Here is an 18687-nt window from a genome sequence, read left to right on the forward strand (position 1 = left end):
GTTAGTGACCCAAAGCCAGAAGCACCTGGCCTCAGTGTTCTCCTCTGTCCCTCGGGGGTGACGTGCTGGCCGTGTTTCAGGTGACAAATGAGGAGAAGACCAAGAGACCAAAGCCCTGTGTCCCTCCTGCTGAGTGAGAGTCTCCTGAGCTGAGTCGCAGGCTCCACATGTGGGGGTGGGTCCCGGGGCCCGGGAAGTGGCCACAGTGGGTCACGGGCAGTGAGGTCCCTTCCTGCAGAGGCTCCCTCGCCCGGGCCACCGCTGTCCCCCCGCACGGTTCCACCCGTCCAGCGCCATCGTCCTCTGGCTGGTCGAGGAGACGAGCGTGGCGAGGCCCCCAAATCAAGGCCCCTTCTACACCCTTACCACCTGCGGAACCAGCCTGTCCAAGTCTGTCTGGCTCCACGCCTGTGGTTTCAGGTCTGGGAGGACAGGGAAGGGCGGGTCCCCCTAGACCCTGTCCTGACCCGGCCTCTTCACTCATCACAACGTGCAATTACCTCTCTGAGTCTCTTCCTTCAGGATAACTGGTCCTCAATCACGAGACAGGCCTGCTAAGAACTTTCTAGAAGTACAGCTTCTGAGACACAGGCCCGCCCACCGAGTCCAGGTTTCACGCGAGACACGTCAGGACGGCTTCAGCAGTACAAAGTGCCGCAGGTGCAGAAGAGGCCAAGCTGAACGCCACCAGGGAGGAGCCGGCCGGCCACGCACGGGTCCTCTGAGCCGGGGAACGTCCAGAAAAGGCGACGCCCAGAGACAGGCTGTCGGCATGTGTGGCTGCCCGGGCCGGAGGGGACCACACGCGGCAGGTGCAAGGGTGGTTTTGGGGGCCGAGGGAGTGTTCCGGAAGCAGGTGCTGGTTGCACTAGTAAGTTTACTAAAATGCCTTCAGGAGCTGACTGCAGACGAGTGGGCCTTACAGCAGGTGGCTCAAACGTCAGGAAAGCCGTTAAAATGCGCAAGTTATAAAACAGCAGGAAAGCACAGAAAAGTCGTCCAATCGGCGGCAAGAAAAGCCAGCGTTCACCAGAGCGGTGGCCCTTCCCGGCGGGGGTGTGAGCACGCGTGTGTGGAGTGTCTGTGTGTGTACGTGTGCATGCGTGGGGTGACACGGCCTCGACAGCTGACACTAGGCTGTGCCGGTCCTTGTGTCCTCTCTGCAGTGACACGCACTGACCCTTGCACACACCTCGCTGGCCCTTGACCGAGCTGGTTCTTAGGGACCCGTTTCAGAGCTGACGCCTCTGAATTCAGAGGTCAAGCTGCTTCATGAGCAGCGCAGGAGACAGAGAGAGTGCTGTGGGGGCCCATCGCTCAGAGCCGCACCCCGAGATCTGGCCTTGTGAACTGGAGGTGAGGTACATGGACACCCCCACCCGGGCTCTCCTCAGCCAGCCTCCACCCTGGTGCCCCTGTGGCCTCCCGCACAGGGGCTTGAAATGTGGACCCCGGACTCGGGGAGCCCAGACTGGGGGCTGCAGGGGCCAGGAGCACAGAGGTATCAGCGGTGGACGGAGCTTGGTGCGGGCCTGAAACTGTCCCCTGCAGGACAGCACACTGTGGGGCCCCGAGGGTAGCTGGGCCACCGTCCCCGGACAGTCCGTCTCCGACAAGCTGGGGAAGGACAGCGTCCCCACTGTGGGGGCAACGCTGGGGCCTGGGCCCGCCCGGAAGGCCGCAGCTGTTCACGGGGTGCGGGGGGACCTGCTCCAGGTGGGACACAGGGTGCCGCCCGAGCCCACCCTCGTCACGGTCATCAGCTCTGGTGATTGGGAAGCAGAGGACCCCTGGGGTCACGTGCTCACCAGGAATCTGGCTTCTTTATTGCTGGACTGCAGGAGGGAGTTGGAAGGAGAGGGAGGAGAGAGCGAGTTAATTACAGCGGGGGTGGCGGGGCGGCCAGTGGACGCTGAGTCCTTGCCGCTGCTCTGGGCTCCTCCCCTTCAGCTCAGGAGAGCAGATGCTTAGAATTCTCCCCTGCGTGCCTCCCCTGTGACTGTCCCCTGCACAGACACCCAGCTGCCACCACCACTGTTAATTCAGGGTTTAAAGGGGCCGCCCAGGAGGGAGCGGTCAGCCGCACACAGGCTGCTGGTGGCAGGTTGCCGGACCCCACGCCTGCAGCCCAGGTCAGCGGCCGGCTGGGCGGACGGACAGACAGACAGACAGGCAGGCAGGGCTTCCGAGCTCCCTTCTCTCCCGCACCTCAGCTACGGAAGCCCCCGCCGGCCTCAGTCCCAGTTAGTGAGGCGTCTAATGCTGTCAACACGGGTGCAGATGCCTGAAGTGCCCGCCTCTCGGGGTTCCCGCCTCTGGGGGCTCCCGCCCCTGGGGGCTCCTGCCTCTCGGGGTTCTCACCTCTGGGGGCTCCCGCCTCTGGGGGCTCCCGCCTCTGGGGGCTCCCGCCTCTCGGGGTTCCCGCCTCTGGGGGCTCCCGCCTCTCGGGGTTCCCGCCTCTGGGGGCTCCCGCCTCTGGGGGCTCCCGCCTCTCGGGGTTCCCGCCTCTGGGGGCTCCCGTCTCTGGGGGCTCCCGCCTCACGGGGTTCCCGCCTCTGGGGGCTCCCGCCTCTGGGGGCTCCCGCCTCTGGGGGTTCATGCCTCTGGGGGCTCCCACCTCTCGGGGCTCCCGCCTCTGGGGGCTCCCGTCTCTCGGGGTTCCCGCCTCTGGGGGCTCCCGCCTCTCGGGGTTCCCGCCTCTGGGGGTTCCCGCCTCTCTGGGGGTTCCCGCCTCTGGGGGCTCCCGGGCTCCCGCCTCTGGGGGTTCCCGCCTCTGGGGTCTCCCGCCTCTGGGGGTTCCCGCCTCTGGGGGCTCCCGCCTCTCGGGGTTCCCGCCTCTCTGGGGGTTCCCGCCTCTGGGGGTTCCCGACTCTCTGGGGGTTCCCGCCTCTGGGGGTTCCTGCCTCTGGGGGCTCCCGCCTCTGGGGTTTCCGCCTCTCGGGGTTCCCGCCTCTGGGGGTTCCTGCCTCTGGGGGTTCCCGACTCTCTGGGGGTTCCCGCCTCTGGGGGCTCCCGCCTCTGGGGTTCCCGCCTCTCTCCTCTCTGCCCCGGGCTCCGTGGGAAGGAAGGTGGGCCCAGAGACCCCCAAGGGATTCCTGTCTCGGAGACATCATGCCCACTTGTCAAAGACTCGGGTGGGAAAAGTCAGGATGTCTGCATCCTCTTCCTGGTCACTGACATAGCTTCCTGGTGAGAAACTGCTATTGTCACGGCCAGTGCCCTTCAGAGCTGCGAGGATGGAGGGGCCAGCTGCCAACGCCCGGCCACTCCGGGGGCCAGGCCAGAGTCCTCCCTGCCCCTGGGGGCTCAGCGCGGCTTCCCCTCTGGAATGTCCTTCGGTCCCTTCTTCCGTCCACGTTCCTCTCTGTCCTCGGAGGGCTTGCTCTGCCTCCTGGGGACTTCTCAGCACCCCGCATTCCTTACTCAGTGGCGGGGGGACCAGCAGGGCCCCATCTCGCCTTAGTGCCCCTTCCTACAGAGACGCGTCCCCAACCCTGCATGCGTGGGTGGCATCCCCTGGAGAACTCATTGTGACACGGAATCTCGGGGCAGGGCCACCCACAGGGAGAGGCCAGAACCTGCACTTCCGACAAGTTTCTGGGGCTGCCACCCTCCGGGCACCGCACCTGGGGGCCAGCGCTGCAGCTGGACATGCGGCCAGCAGGCGCCCGCAGAACGGCAGAGCTGAACGGGGTCCCGCCCCACCTGCTCGCGGCAACACAAAGCTCCTCAGAAACCGCGGTCTCGGGCTGTCCGTCTCGCCCTGCCTCCCACGGCCGGGTCCTGTCCCCCCACACCTCCCCTTCAGCGTCACCCCCATGGCTCTGTCCCCCCACACCTCCCCCTGCAGCATCAACCCCATGGCTCTGTCCCCCCACACCTCCCCCTGCAGCGTCACCCCCATGGCCCTGTCCCCCCACACCACCCCCTGCAGTGTCACCCCCATGGCCCTGTCCCCCCACACCTCCCCCTGCAGTGTCACCCCCATGGCTGGGCCTGTCCCCCCACACCTCCCCCTGCAGTGTCACCCCCATGGCCCTGTCCCCCCACACCTCCCCCTGCAGCGTCACCCCCATGGCCCTGTCCCCCCACACCTCCCCCTGCAGTGTCACCCCCATGGTCCTGTCCCCCCACACCTCCCCCTGCAGTGTCACCCCCATGGTCCTGTCCCCCCACACCTCCCCCTGCAGTGTCACCCCCACGGCCGGGTCCTGCCCCCCACACCTTCCCCCTGCAGTGTCACCCCCATCGCCCTGTCCCCCCACACCTCCCCCTGCAGCGTCACCCCCATGGCCCTGTCCTCCCACACCTCCCCCTGCAGTGTCACCCCCACGGCCGGGTCCTGCCCCCCACACGTTCCCCCTGCACCCTCCCCCTGAGCAGGTGAGCTGTGGAAGAAATGCACCCCAGTGGCCTGTCCAGCAGTTGCGTCCCCGGTGTCCCCTGCAGCGTCACCCCAAGCCTCATCACCCTGCAGCCGCACTGTGCACCTGTTGGCCCTCCGCCGAGGCTGCCGTGGGCACACCTGGGTGCCACCAGCCTTTCCTCGCTGCCTGAGCTCACGTGTCACCCGTGTGGCTCCCTCTCCAGCGATGTGCAGGCCCGTCACCGTGCTTCCGTCTCCTCCCAACACTCGGAACCGAGGTGACTGGTCCAGTCTCTGGCTGATTACCTGTCTGGCTCATGTCCTCTGCAGCCAGCATGTCCGTCCAGTGTGGGTGTGTCCCCACGGCGCTGACACCCATGTGACACAGGAAGTTCACATAAGACCCACTGAACGGATGGCTAATTGGTGCCGTTAGAGGCTGCCGTTAGGGTGACCGCCACAGCAGGTCTCCAGGGAGGCGTGTCTGGCCAATGAGACAGATAAAGGCAGGCTTGACTTGTACATCTCACCCAATGTCCACTCAGGGTCAGGGGAGATGGTCCCTGTGAACCATAGCCGTCAGGACTCATAATCAAGGTCATCGTGTCCTCCCTCTGTTCAGAACTCAAAGTCATGGCTATCACATGTGCTCCTAAGAGATGTCTGCACTCGGCAGGTGACCTGCGTCCCCACCCACCACCTTCGAGCAGGTGACTTTGGGTGAGTCTGTTAATTCTCCAGGTCCTCGGTTCTCAGGGGCCTCGCAGCCCCCAGACCAGAGATGCCCCAGTGGCCGCCTCCCGAGGCACGCAGGGGTGGGACTTCCGCCCCCTCAGCAGGAAGGGAGTCCACTCCTGCAGTTCCACAGAAGTCCCTTCGAGTGGGAGGGGCAGGGACTGGCTCTTCCGGACGTAACATGATGCATTTGCAAACCAGGAGGAGTGGGTCTCGGGTCAGAGCCGCCGAAAGAATGGGGTTCTTTAGCCACCTGAAGTGTTAACACCCCTAGAGAACCCCAGGAATGGGTTAGTTCCCTCCGTGCTGATGCCCAGAAGGGACTTCTCCTGTGGTGGCAGCAATATCTCCAGCCCCGCTGACCCTGTGCTGACAGCTGAAGAACCAGCTCTGCCCTCGGCACTGGGACTGGGGAGTCCATCATCAGTGGCTCCCCGAGATGAACATGTACGCTGGGCTTTCTAGACTTCTGTCGGCAGCACACGACTGGGAGAGCTCGGTACAGAGGCTGCAGCTGAGCCTCGGGGTTCAGACTGGCCCCGGCTGCAGCCCCTTCGACCCTCCTTGAGCTCGGACAAAGCAGTCTGTCCACCGTGCACCCTGCAGGTCTCCCAGCTCCAAGACCAGGACCCCCTGGTCGTCCTCTCTGGACGCTGGCTCTTCACCCAGACAGAGCCCCCCGACAGCGGCCGGGAGCCCATGGCGTGGTCACACACGGGAGAGGCTGTGCCCTGTGCCCTGTGCCTGGTCCCTTCTGCAAACCAGGAGAAGAGCCCTGCGTGAGCTTCCAGCACCTTCCAAGAATCGACTATCCACGTTGTTGTTCATGGCAGAGGCTCCAGAACAACTGAAAATAGGTGTGAACTTCAGGCCAACAGTATGAGGTTAAAATTTTAAGCACGTGCGCACGCGCACACACACACACACACACACACACACACACCACCACCATGCATGACAGTTCACTGGTTTAAGCCACAACCAAGCCGAGTGCGGGGGAGGGGAGGGGCAGGGTGGGGGCCGTTTATCTGATGTCACCAGCCTGACCCTATTTCCCAGGTGCAGATCGGGCCCGTGACCTGGTGACACAGACACCCACCCAAGTGCCTGTCTTGGGTCCAGCGCCCTGTCCTTCTAGAAGAGTCTGAAGGACGAGGAGACAGTAGACTCTTCCAGGAAGCTGAGGTCCATTTAGAAGATGCCTCTGGACGAAGGGACCCTTGCCTCAGGGGCAGGTGGCCGTGTGGGTCAACCCTGGCCTGAGGAGGGTGAGAAGGGACGCCCAAGGGGGCCAGGGGCACGTGGGGCGCCTCTGACCAGGGACTGGTTCATCCGGTTGACTGGTGACCCGGCAGGACCCCCAGGAGCGGAGCAGAGGGACGGTGGGAAGAGGACGCCCAAAGTGGAGGACGGTCAGGGCCGGGCCTCCTGGGAGGGGTGCCGCCCGGGTGCCGTCCCAAGTTCAGGGACCTCAGCACGGTTCCACCGGGGCTGTGAGCCGTGGTCACCATCACTGGTGTCCCTCCGAGGGCTCCCAGAGGAGAGGCCTGCGAGGTGGCATCAGCAGGACAGTGGCAGCCGGGTCACAATGGCCTGTGGGTCCTGGGACTGTGACAGGGCTGCTGCCCTAGAGCGCTTACTCCGGGGCCTGGCCCGGGACAGGGCGCCAGTCATGACGGTCCCTCTCCACCTGCTCACAGAGCTGTCCCCGTCCCAGCTCGGCCAGCTCTCACCAGCCTGCTGCCAGGGTTCCCGCGCCAACAGAGGTGGGTGCAGGGCCGCCTGGGGGGGCTATGCTCTGGGAGCCGGGGTGCGGGGAGCAGGGAGGGTGCAGGGAGCAGCAAGGGTGCAGGGGACAGCGGGCAGGGGACAGCGGGCAGGGGACAGCAGGCAGGGGACAGCGGGCAGGGGACAGCGGGCAGGGGACCACGGGCAGGGGACAGCGGGCAGGGGACAGCGGGCAGGGGACCGCGGGCAGGGGACAGCGGGCAGGGGAGCAGCGAGGGTGCAGGGGACCACGGGCAGGGGACAGCCGGCAGGGGACAGCCAGCAGGGGACAGCACGCAGGGGACTGCGGGCAGGGGACAGCGGGCAGGGGACAGCCGGCAGGGGAGCAGCGAGGGTGCAGGGGACCGCGGGCAGGGGACAGCCTGCAGGGGACAGCCGGCAGGGGACAGCCGGCAGGGGACAGCACGCAGGGGACTGCGGGCAGGGGACAGCGAGCAGGGGAGCAGCGAGGGTGCAGGGGACCGCGGGCAGGGGACAGCCTGCAGGGGACAGCCGGCAGGGGACAGCCAGCAGGGGACAGCGGGCAGGGGACTGCGGGCAGGGGACAGCGGGCAGGGGAGCAGCGAGGGTGCAGGGGACCGCGGGCAGGGGACAGCCGGCAGGGGACAGCGGGCAGGGGCCAGCGGGCAGGGGCCAGCCGGCAGGGGACAGCGGGCAGGGGACAGCTGGCAGGGGACAGTGAGGGTGCAGGGGAGCAGCGGGCAGGGGACAGCGGGCAGGGGACAGCACACAGGGGACAGCGGGCAGGGGACAGCACGCAGGGGACAGCACGCAGGGGACAGCGGGCGGGGGACAGCTGGCAAGGGACAGCGAGGGTGCAGGGGAGCAGCAGGCAGGGGACAGCGGGCAGGGGACAGCACGCAGGGGACAGCCGGCAGGGGACAGCGGGCGGGGGACAGCGGGCAGGGGACAGCGGGCGGGGGACAGCGGGCAGGGGACAGCGGGCGGGGGACAGCGGGCAGGGGACAGCCGGCAGGGGACAGCAAGGGTGCAGGGGACAGCGGGCGGGGGACAGCCGGCGGGGAACTGCCAGCAGGGGACAGCAAGGGTGCAGGGGACAGCGGGCAGGGGACAGCCGGCGGGGAACAGCCGGCAGGGGACAGCGAGGGTGCAGGGGACAGCGGGCGGGGGACAGCGGGCAGGGGACAGCAGGCGGGGGGACAGCGGGCAGGGGACAGCGGGCAGGGGACAGCGAGGGTGCAGGGGACCGCGGGCGGGGGACAGCGGGCGGGGGACAGCGGGCAGGGGACAGCCGGCAGGGGACAGCGAGGGTGCAGGGGACAGCGGGCGGGGGACAGCCGGCAGGGGACAGCCGGCAGGGGACAGCGAGGGTGCAGGGGACAGCGGGCAGGGGACAGCCGGCAGGGGACAGCGAGGGTGCAGGGGACAGCGGGCGGGGGACAGCGGGCAGGGGACAGCAGGCGGGGGGACAGCGGGCAGGGGACAGCGGGCAGGGGACAGCGAGGGTGCAGGGGACCGCGGGCGGGGGGACAGCGGGCGGGGGACAGCGGGCAGGGGACAGCCGGCAGGGGACAGCGAGGGTGCAGGGGACAGCGGGCGGGGGACAGCCGGCAGGGAACTGCCAGCAGGGGACAGCGAGGGTGCAGGGGACTGCGGGCAGGGGACAGCCGGCAGGGGACAGCGAGGGTGCAGGGGACAGCGGGCAGGGGACAGCTGGCAGGGAACAGCCGGCAGGGGACAGCGAGGGTGCAGGGGACAGCGGGCAGGGGACAGCTGGCAGGGAACAGCCGGCAGGGGACAGCGAGGGTGCAGGGGACAGCGGGCGGGGGACAGCGGGCAGGGGACAGCGGGCGGGGGGACAGCGGGCAGGGGACAGCGGGCAGGGGACAGCGAGGGTGCAGGGGACCGCGGGCGGGGGACAGCGGGCAGGGGACAGCGGGCGGGGGGACAGCGGGCAGGGGACAGCGAGGGTGCAGGGGACCGCGGGCGGGGGACCGCGGGCAGGGGACAGCGGGCAGGGGACAGCCGGCAGGGGACAGCGAGGGTGCAGGGGACCGCGGGCAGGAGACAGCGGGCGGGGGGACAGCGGGCAGGGGACAGCGGGCAGGGGACAGCGAGGGTGCAGGGGACAGCGGGCAGGGGCCCTGGCTGGGGAATGGTCCACCTTGTTCTCTGTGTGGCTAGGGTTATACCACATGTTCAATAGGATGGGAGGAGAGCTCAGATCTGGTGAGGGACACTCTTCTGTGAGGGACAGGGACACAGGGACAGCAGGTGTCACCTAAGACTGTCCCATGCCCTGAAGAGCCACCTCACATTCCAGTTGTTTGCAAACACTGTAAAATGCCTGTCGGGCACAGAGTGCCTGGTCGGTCGGTAGGCGGCCGGTCGCGCCTTAAGGATGATCCACGTTAAGGAAGCCATTCTGGGTGGGAAACCACCGTTCTGAGAAGACTGAGCCTTCAGACCAACGTGACACTTCCAGCTATGAAGAAACACCCCTGCTCACCTTTAACAAAGGGAGCGTTTGTGCAGCAGCAAAATCTGCGTTGTAACCCCACCCCGCCCCACCCCACCCCTCAGGGCTTCTGCCCAATCACTGGGGCCCTGTCCACTTGCAGGCAGCACCCAGAGGTGGGGGTTAAAAGGACACGTGAAGATGTGCAGTGCAGGAAGCGGCCGGCACCTCCCAGACCTCAGAGCTGACCCAGGGCTGGTGGACCAGCTCCTCAGAACCAGCAGCACAGTTCCAGCACTCGGTGTGCAGAAGAGAGGAATCGGGGCCCCTCCCAGGGCCCCGTCAGGGCCAGCGAGCGCCCCTCTGAGGTGGCACGGAGAGAGCCAATGCTACAGACAGTGGGCAGGGGGACAGGTGAGCTGGCCCTGCCCTGCCCTGGCAGGGGGGCTACCCAACCCTGCCTTGGCCTTTGGAGGGGGTCTCGCAGTCCCTGAGGCTCAAGCTCAGCAGAGCAGCTGCCAGACCGGAATCCGGGAGGTTGCCGACGACAGTGGCTTCGTCTGAGAAGCCGCGCTTTGCCCTGACGCTGCTCAAGGCCCTACGAGCCCAGACAGTGCCCACCCCCATCCAAAGCCCCGCCTCTGGGGACCGCGTGCCAGACTGTGGACCTCACACCTGCCCACCAGCCTGCCAGCCTGTGTCCTACAAACGTGCCCCCCTGGGGCCCAAGAGACCTGCACTTTGCTTAACCAAACCCAGCTCTGCAGGTGGCTTTGGCCCCTTGGGTGCTCCTGTCACCACGAGATCTTAGCCACCAGGAAGTGTCTGTCAAGGTCCAGAGGAATGAGCTGGGCTCAGTATATTAGGCAGGGAAGCCAGGTGGGAGGGGGGGTGTGACTCTTGGAGAACCCTGCTTTTGTTACACGCACAGCAGCAGGCAGACACCTGCCCCCCCTCAGGTAAAGACATCCACAGGGCTCCCTTCTCCTGGCTACTGGGCCTGCTTCCCCACCCCTGGACTGGGTGGGTGGGTGCAGACTGGTTTGCATTGTGCCTCTCCTTTCTTTTTTTTGTGTGTGATAGAGACAGAGAGAGAGACAGATAGGGACAGACATACAGGGAGATAGAGAGATGAGAAGCATCAATTCTTCGTTGCAGCATCTTAGTTGTTCATTGATTGCTTTCTCATATGTGCCTTGACCGGGGGGCAGGGAGGGGCTACAACAGACCGAGTGACCCCTCGCTCAAGCCAGTGATCTTGGGCTCAAGCTGGTGAGCTTTGCTCAAACCAGATGAGCCTGCGCTCAAGCTGGCGACCTCGGGGTCTCGAACCTGGGTCCTCCGCATCCCGGTCTGATGCTCTATCCACTGAGCCACTGCCCGGTCAGGCCATGTTGTGCCTCTTGTCACCACTTGGGCGGAGGTCCCACCGCAGAGGGACGAGGTGTGTTTCCCGGCTCCCGGGGGGCGGGGGGTCAGCTTGGTTCCACAGCAGCGCTGGCAAGGCCCGGGGCGGGGAACAGTTCCCTTGGAAAGTCCCCAAAGCCCGCGGACCACCACAGGACCCCACGGGCAGGCACCCACCCCCCACACGCGGGACCCTCCAGCTCTGTGCTACGCGGAACTGAACTCTCCGACAGGAAGGGCTCTCGGACCGGCCCCACGAGCACAGCAGACACACAGCCTTACCTTTGTGGCTAAAGGCTAAGATGTCATTTTGTCTCCTTAGGTCAGTGTTCCCCACAAACAGCCAGCCACAGAAAGCACCCCCATACTTAACTTGGAGGTTGCAGTTCTCCTGGGGTGGCAACCCTGTGGGGGGCGGCCCCTCCCCGCGCCTGGTGTCTCCCCGCCCCCCCCCCCCCCCCCCAGTGCTTTGGTGGCAGCAACCAGCCAGCGACACGGGAACAAAGACACTTCCTAGGACCTTAGGACGCCGTCCGCAAGTCTGTCTCAGGCAACCTGCAGCTTCTAGCCCTCCGGAAACGAGCTCAGAAAACCCAAACGTCAGGCCGCACCTGGGGAAGCCGGTGGGCCGGCATCCCTGCACCCGGGCCCCACCTGCCCGGAGGACCGGAACCGGGACGACCGAAACCGGGAGAACCGGGAGGGAGGGGTAGGGGCCGGGCTCCTTGCAGAAAGGGCCGCAGCAGTGCCGCGACCGCCCCGCGGACCATGACGGGGTCCCGAACCGCCTGCTCCGGACCTACGGCGCAAACCCAGACGTCCGCGGCGCGGCTGGGTGACAGCGGGTCTGGCCCGCCAGTGCCCGGGGCCCGGACCCGGTCCGTGTGCGGATCTCGGGGACCGACTCGCTCACCTGCGGGGGGCTTCTGGCGGGTCTGGGTCCAGGTCCGGGTCGGGGTTCGGGGCAGGATCACTGTTGGGCTCAGGGTTGGGTGCTGGGTGTGGATCTACGTCGGGGTCCGGGTCCGGATCTGGATTAGGGTCCTGCTCGGGGTCTGGGTCCGGGTCTCTCTGCAGGCGGGTCCCAGGGCGGCGTGGACACAGCCGAGGTGTGGGAGGAGTCGGGGGGGGGCGGGCTGGGGGTTGGGGCGCAGCTCGGGATTGGCCGCTGCGTCCCCGGCCCACCCTCCCCGGGCTGCGGGGGTGGGGGTTCGGCCGCGTGGCTGTGACTCGCTGTGTCCACCTGTCCTGGTCGCCCCGTGCCGTCACACGGTCCTCGGGTCGCACTGCCTCAGGGTCGCCCGTGCGGGGGTCGCCCCAGCCTCCCCGGGTGGAGTGCAGGTCGGCCAGGCGGCCTGGTGAAGCCCCCTCTCCTGCACCCCGGGCAGGACACCTCGCGCCGGCCTGAGCGGAGTTTCTCCCCCGCCGACCTCCCCGCCCAGCCCACCTCCTGCAGGCGCGGGGCGCAGCGGGGCGCACAGCGGGGTCTCCATAGAGGAGGGGATGATGTCCTGCGGCGGGAGGACCAGGAACCTCTCCAGCATGGCGCGGGGTGGGGTGACTGGCTGAGACCGTGCGTTCTGTGCGCTGATGGGCGCAGGGTCACGTCCTGTGGGAAGGGCTTCTGCAGCCTCGGTCCGAGGAGGGCAGGGCGGGATGGCCAGGGCCCTGGGAAGGGCTGGGGGTGAGGGGGTGAGTGGCTCTGGCGCTTAGCCTTCACTGGCTCGGGGTGGGGGCAGGGGCTCCACCCCTCACGACCTCCCCTGGGGCCAGGGATGAGCCCTGATGTGGTGACATTCAGAGAAACCTCTGCGAGTGTGGGAAGGATGTGGGAACCGTGGTGGAGGCTGCAGAGTTCAGGATCTGGGGGTGGGGCGGGGGGGTGGGGAGTGTGAGATGCCACCCCGGTTTCACTGCGCCGGGACCTGAACCCGTGCAGCTCCCCGCCCCCGCGCTGTCCCTGCTGCCTGGGACCCTCCCAGCATTTCTCCTGAGGTCGCCTCGCTGTCCTTTTCCGAATCTCCTCTGCCCCTTACTCCACCTGCCCCACACCTGTCCATTCTCAGCTTTCTGTTTTCTTCCTGGCACCTGTCACCCTCTCATCATGACATCATTTACTCTGTAGCCCCAACGAGAGTGTGAGCCCCTCCAGCCCCATGTTCTCGTCAGCTGTGTTTAGTGGGGACACCAAACACCTAGGAAACACCTAGGACACTGGTGAGACCGGGAGCTGTGGGTCAGTGAGTAGGTTTGTATGTGGGAACCCCGCTCCCCGAACTCCCTCTGGACTCTCAGTACTCAGTGCCCACTTCAGACCCCACGTGTATCACAGACTCTGGCAGTGTCATTTCGTAGGTCTCGTCCCCTCCCCTCCCACCAGGGGAGCCTCCTAGCTGGGTACAGCCTGTCTGTGAAGAACTCCAACCCTCGGCTGAATATTCAACAGGACCTTGAAGTCGGCCGGGTGGGAAGCGGTATCAGACTTGACAGAGAAGAACACAGAGGGTCAGGGAGGACCCAAAGCCGGGTATGCTGCAGGGCTAAGCAAGCAGGAAACAAACTTCCCCGTCCCAAAGCCTGGACACGTCCACCGCGTCCGCTGTCCGCACCCACGTGGTTCAGAGCTCTGTCCCCGGTCTGGTTGGTTGCTAGGCGGAAGCCCATAGAATCGGTGAATTTATTAGCAAGCGATCAGAAATGATACCTCTCAAAACCACCCCAGCCCCTTGCGCCTCCAGCGATCACGTCCGAAGTAGAAGTCAAGGACGTTTCACGCAGTGGTCAGGTTCTGGAGCCCGGCCATAGGGGTCCCACACCGGGCCCTGCCACTCTGTTGTCCTGTGACCTCAGGAACCGTGACCTCTGTCTGCCGCAGTGAAATAGGGTTGACATCTCTCACAGGGCTGTGTGAGGATTCACTGAGTTAATACTTACAGAGCGCCTGGCACGAGGGTGGTGTCGGTTTAGCCTTCCTGCTGCTTCTCTGCAACTAACCCGCCTGCAGCCGTCCCAGCTGAACGTGGAGAACGTGGAGGCAGGGCCCCCACCCTGCGGAAAGGAGCCCCGCCCTGCGGAAAGGAGCCCGTGGGTCTTGACTTACACCCCCTCTCCTCGCCCCGTTAGCTCCAGCACTCACAGAGAAGCGACCAGGCCCTGGTGTGCCTGCCTGCACAGGGACACAGAGATGACAAAAGCCAACAAAGGCTTGGACTCTGGGGACGGGATATCACAGACCACGTGTTCTGAGGGCTTGACCGTCCCGGCCGTCACGGCGCCTGCGTAGTGTGTGCTGACCATCCCGGCCGTCGCGGCGCCTGCGTAGTGTGTGCTGACCGTCCCGGCCGTCACGGCGCCTGCGTAGTGTGTGCTGACCGTCCCGGCCGTCACGGCGCCTGCGTAGTGTGTGCTGGCCGTCCCGGCCGTCGCGGCGCCTGCGTAGTGTGTGCTGGCCGTCCCGGCCGTCGCGGCGCCTGCGTAGTGTGTGCTGGCCGTCCCGGCCGTCGCGGCGCCTGCGTAGTGTGTGCTGACCGTCGCGGCGCCTGCGTAGTGTGTGCTGGCCGTCCCGGCCGTCACGACGCCTGCGTAGTGTGTGCTGACCGTCCCGGCCGTCGCGGCGCCTGCGTAGTGTGTGCTGACCGTCCCGGCCGTCACGGCGCCTGCGTAGTGTGTGCTGACCGTCACGGCGCCTGCGTAGTGTGTGCTGGCCGTCCCGGCCGTCACGGCGCCTGCGTAGTGTGTGCAGCCCAGTCCTGGTGTTTAATTTGCTGTGTTTGTTTCCCCTCAGCGTGTGGGAAGAGGATGCCAGCTTCCCCACTGACCGGGCTTCTCACCGTCTGGAGTCCCCAGCTTGTCTGCACCTGCCTGGTTACCGGTCACGCTGACTTCCAGGGGACCTCGATCTGGTCATGTGTTTTGTCCCGTCCTCCAGAGAGAAGGCCTGAGGGGCACTGGTCATCCTAACACTCAGCTGGTTTGTGAAGCCCGCCAGCTGGCCGGCCGGTCGGCCGAGAGGGCTGTTCCTGTTCCGAGCTGGGAGGCTCCCAGAGTCCTTTGTTCCCAAAACATCTCGAAGCCCCGGGTGTGGCCTTAGCCTGGCTCAGATACCAAGTGCTGATCTTAATGCACGTGAACAGTGATCACGCAGAGCAGCGGTTAGTTTGCATAATTAAAGAGGGTCAATTAAAATTTAATTGATGACCCTTTTTGCGTCACAATAACTAGGCAGCAGAGGGTCGACTTGGTCTGACTTCTAAGAGGCAGGTTCATCCATCCCCGTCTCACCAGTGAGAAGTGGGGAGGCAGAGAAACAGACTTCCACATGCGCCCGACCGGCATCCACCCGGCATGCCCACCAGGGGGCGATGCTCTGCCCATCTGGGGCGTCGCTCTGTTATAACCAGAGCCATTCTGGCGCCTGAGGCAGAGGACATGGAGTTGTCTTCAGCTCCTTGGGCCAACTTTGCTCCAATGGAGCCTCGGCTGCAGGAGGGGAAGAGAGAGACAGAGAGGAAGGAGAGGGGGAGGGGTGGAGAAGCAGATGGGCGCTTCTCCTGTGTGCCCTGGCTGGGAATCGAACCTGGGACTTCTACATGCCAGGCTGATGCTCTACCGCTGAGCCAACCAGCCAGGGCCGTCACAATTTTGTATGTGGCACAGATTTCTTATGGGGTGTCTATATGAGAAGACAGCAAACGGCCCTTAAGTTTTTTCGTTGGGGATTGAATGAAAACTCTCTCCCTAGATAAAGGTATAAAATTCACAGCCTGGGGAAGAAGTGGAGGAAGAGGCGGGGCTCACAAAAAGTAGGGGCTATTTTATCACTTCATCTTTGTTTTGAAATATCCCCTCATTTTTGTGAGCAGTAGATTTCTAGTATTACATGTGTGCACTAAAAAATGTCAGCTAGAAATACATTAAAATACACAACAAGTAGTAAGTTTCCGTATTTTAAATTTTATCTTAGTGTATTGTTTTACTTAATAAACGGTGATGTGAATAATAAGAATAAACAAAGAGGGAGGAAGCATTACTCTTGTTGAACTAAGCTGCTTTATTTCCAAGAATCAAGGAGGGTGGCTGCTTGGATGGCCCCGTCTCCTGGGTTTTGTTGCAAAAAAGAAAAAAAAGAGCAGCGCTTAGGATTTCTCGCTGCTCCTCACCCCCAGGCTGAGAGCTCCGGCTCCACCACCTGTCCAGCCTTCTCTTTCCATCCCTCCGGTCCAGAGAGTCCCAGGATGACTTGTCCGCAAAGCACCTGCTGGCTGCAGGGCGGCCTCGTCAGTGAGCTGTGACGGGCGTCTGGAAACTCTCGCCCATTGCCGGGGGACGCAGATAGCGCGGCCAGTCTGGGAGACAGGTTGGTGGCTTCTAACAGAACTGCGCCCACTCTCCCCACACGACCCAGCAATCACACTCCTGGCTCTTTACTCAGGGAAAGCGGGAGACAGACACCCACACAAACACCTGCCCGCAGGTGTTCACGGCGGCTGTGTTCATAATCACCAAGAACTCGGAAGCCACCGAGATGTCCTTCGGTGGGTGATGGATGAATGAAATGCGTTCCGTCCAGATGATGGGAGATCATTCAGCAATGGAAAGAGACAGGCCATCAAGTCCTAGAAAGACAGGGGGGAGCCTTACGTGCCTGTGACTAAGTGAGAGAAGCCGGTCGGAAAAGGATACATAATATCTCACTTTATAGAGCATTCTGGAAAAGACAGAACTATGGAGGCAGTAGAAAACTAAGGGCTGGGGGAGGGAGGGAGGAAGGGAGAGAGAGGGAGAGAGGGAGGGAGGGAGAGGGAGGGAGAGAAGGAGGGAGGGAGGGAGAGAGGGAGGGAGGGAGGGAGGGAGAGAGGGAGAGAGGGAGGGAGGGAAGGAGAGGGAGAGAGGGAGAGAAGGAGGGAGGGAGGGAGGGAGAGGAGAGAGGGAGGGAGAGAGGGAGAGAAGGAGAGAGGGAGGGAGGGAGGGAGGGAGGGAGGGATGAACAGAAAGAGCACAGAGGATGTTAGGGACCCGTCCCAGGTCTGAGCGTTCCTTTTGCTCCAGGATTTGGCCTCACTGTATCTGCGGCAAACTCTCCACGGTGCACAGACCAGCGTCGGAGACTTTCCTGGTCACGGCAAGGGACCCCAATATATATCTGGAGGGGTTGATCTTTCAGAAGGTTGTGCAGAGGTGTGTGGAGTGGGCGGGGCCCCGGCTCAGGCTCTGGAGCATTTCCTGGGGTGTGACCCCTCAAAGGAGACTTGGGGTGCTCTGGGGGGGGACAGGAGGGACAGAGGCAGCAGACAGGACAGGGCCCTGCCGGTTAGGGAGGTGGGGATGGGCCGTGGATGGGGACCACAGAGGACACTGTTGTGTACTGAAGTCCTCGTGCTCAGTACCAGTGGCTGTGATCTTACTTGGCAGTCGGGTCTTGGCAGATGGAATTCGTTAAGATGAAGTCAGGCTGGGGTTGGGAAAGCCCTAACCCAATGTGACCTGTGTCCTGAGGAGAAGAGGAGAGACAGAGACAGGCAGGGAGCAGAAAGTCCTGGGACGATGGAGACAGCAGTCAGGGAGATTGTCCCCAGAGCCCCGCCCGCCTCGGCCTTGGGGTCACCCACTGGGAGAGAATGGCTCCCGTTGGTAGAAGCCGCCCAGTCCGTGGTCTGGTGTCCCGTGGCCCCAGGACATTCCTATAGACACTGTCTTGGATGTCACCGTGGTGTTGTGGCCCAGGCTCTGGCTGAGGATCGACCAGAACTGGACACGCTGGTAGCATGTTCACGGGTGACCGGCAGCAGGGACAACAGCTCAGCGCTTCCTCAAGGGGGACGTTGGCAAATCGAATCAAAGGAGAGGGCGTGACCAACGTGAGAAACGTCCAATCCTGAAAGAGTTTGTACGAGTTCCTTTGGGCCAGACTGTGGACGATGCTGGGAACAGAGTCTCAGTGGGGTGAGCAAGTGTCTGGAGAGTGGACATGGCGGTCTGACCGCCTCGGGGAAGGCGTGGGGGTTACAGGACGGCCCAGGGGAAGGCGTGGGGTCACGGGATGGCCCGAGGGGAAGGGGTGGGGCTACAGGACGGCCCAGGGGAAGGCGTGGGGGTCACGGGACAGCCCAGGGGAAGGGGTGGGGCTACAGGACGGCCCAGGGGAAGGCGTGGGGTCACGGGACAGCCCAGGGGAAGGGGTGGGGCTACAGGACGGCCCAGGGTAAGGGGTGGGGCTACAGGACGGCCCAGGGGAAGGGGTGGGGCTACAGGACGGCCCAGGGGAAGGCGTGGGGTCACGGGACGGCCCGAGGGGAAGGGGTGGGGCTACAGGACGGCCAGAGGGGAAGGCGTGGGGAAGGCGTGGGGTCACGGGACACCCCGAGGGGGAGGCTTGGGGTCACAGGACAGCCGTGGGTGGATAGACCTGGAGACGGGAGGAAGTGAGGGGGGAGTCTCTGGGATTGGATAAAAAGCACACACTTCTCTTACAAGGCGCTATGGGATGGTTAACAGTTAATATGATAATAACAAGGAGGGGATTTGTGGTTGCTGCTGGGAGGGGTGTCTGCCCTGGGGGGGGTCAGGAAAAGAAGATGACCTTACATTTCAAAAGCGTGTTATCACAAACATTGTTGTAGCTGCAATAGGGGACAGACAGGCTCCATTAAGGAGAGCACTCACCTTTGTTAGAGGAGGAGATCTCCCTAGGACGGGACTACCCACTACCAACTGTCTTTAGTTAGAGAGGGTTCATTCCAGACCATCCTGTGTGGTCACTCTGGTCTCTGTATCTGCAAGGCCACCTTGCAGGCCTCCCTGAGCTCATGGGGTTCAGCGTGTGGCCTCGTTTTCTTCCGCCACGTTTGCCCTGTTCTTCACACCCTTGTTTCAGGAGGGGCGTGGCCTGTGCCTCGAAAGCAAAGCTTTTCACCTGGAAAGGTACAGAGGGGGGTCCTGCCCTACCGGGACAAGGGGCCGCCCGCTGGGAGTC

At 64.2% G+C, this 18687-nt stretch overlaps 1 protein-coding gene across 1 annotated transcript; it reads right to left on the reverse strand.

Annotated features, from left to right (window-relative positions):
- Positions 1 to 2209: 2209 nt before the first annotated feature.
- Positions 2210 to 4745, reverse strand: LOC136316087 (basic salivary proline-rich protein 3-like). The gene is made up of 3 exons (XM_066247822.1): positions 4673 to 4745; positions 3627 to 3705; positions 2210 to 3095 (listed from the first exon to the last, which is right to left on the reverse strand). Exons 1-3 carry the CDS (start codon positions 4743 to 4745, stop codon positions 2210 to 2212), a joined length of 1038 nt encoding a protein of 345 aa, XP_066103919.1.
- Between the last annotated feature and the right edge of the window lie 13942 nt (positions 4746 to 18687).

Source organism: Saccopteryx bilineata, chromosome 12, assembly GCF_036850765.1.
Source record: "Saccopteryx bilineata isolate mSacBil1 chromosome 12, mSacBil1_pri_phased_curated, whole genome shotgun sequence".
In the NCBI taxonomy this organism is placed as follows: Eukaryota; Metazoa; Chordata; class Mammalia; order Chiroptera; family Emballonuridae; genus Saccopteryx; species Saccopteryx bilineata.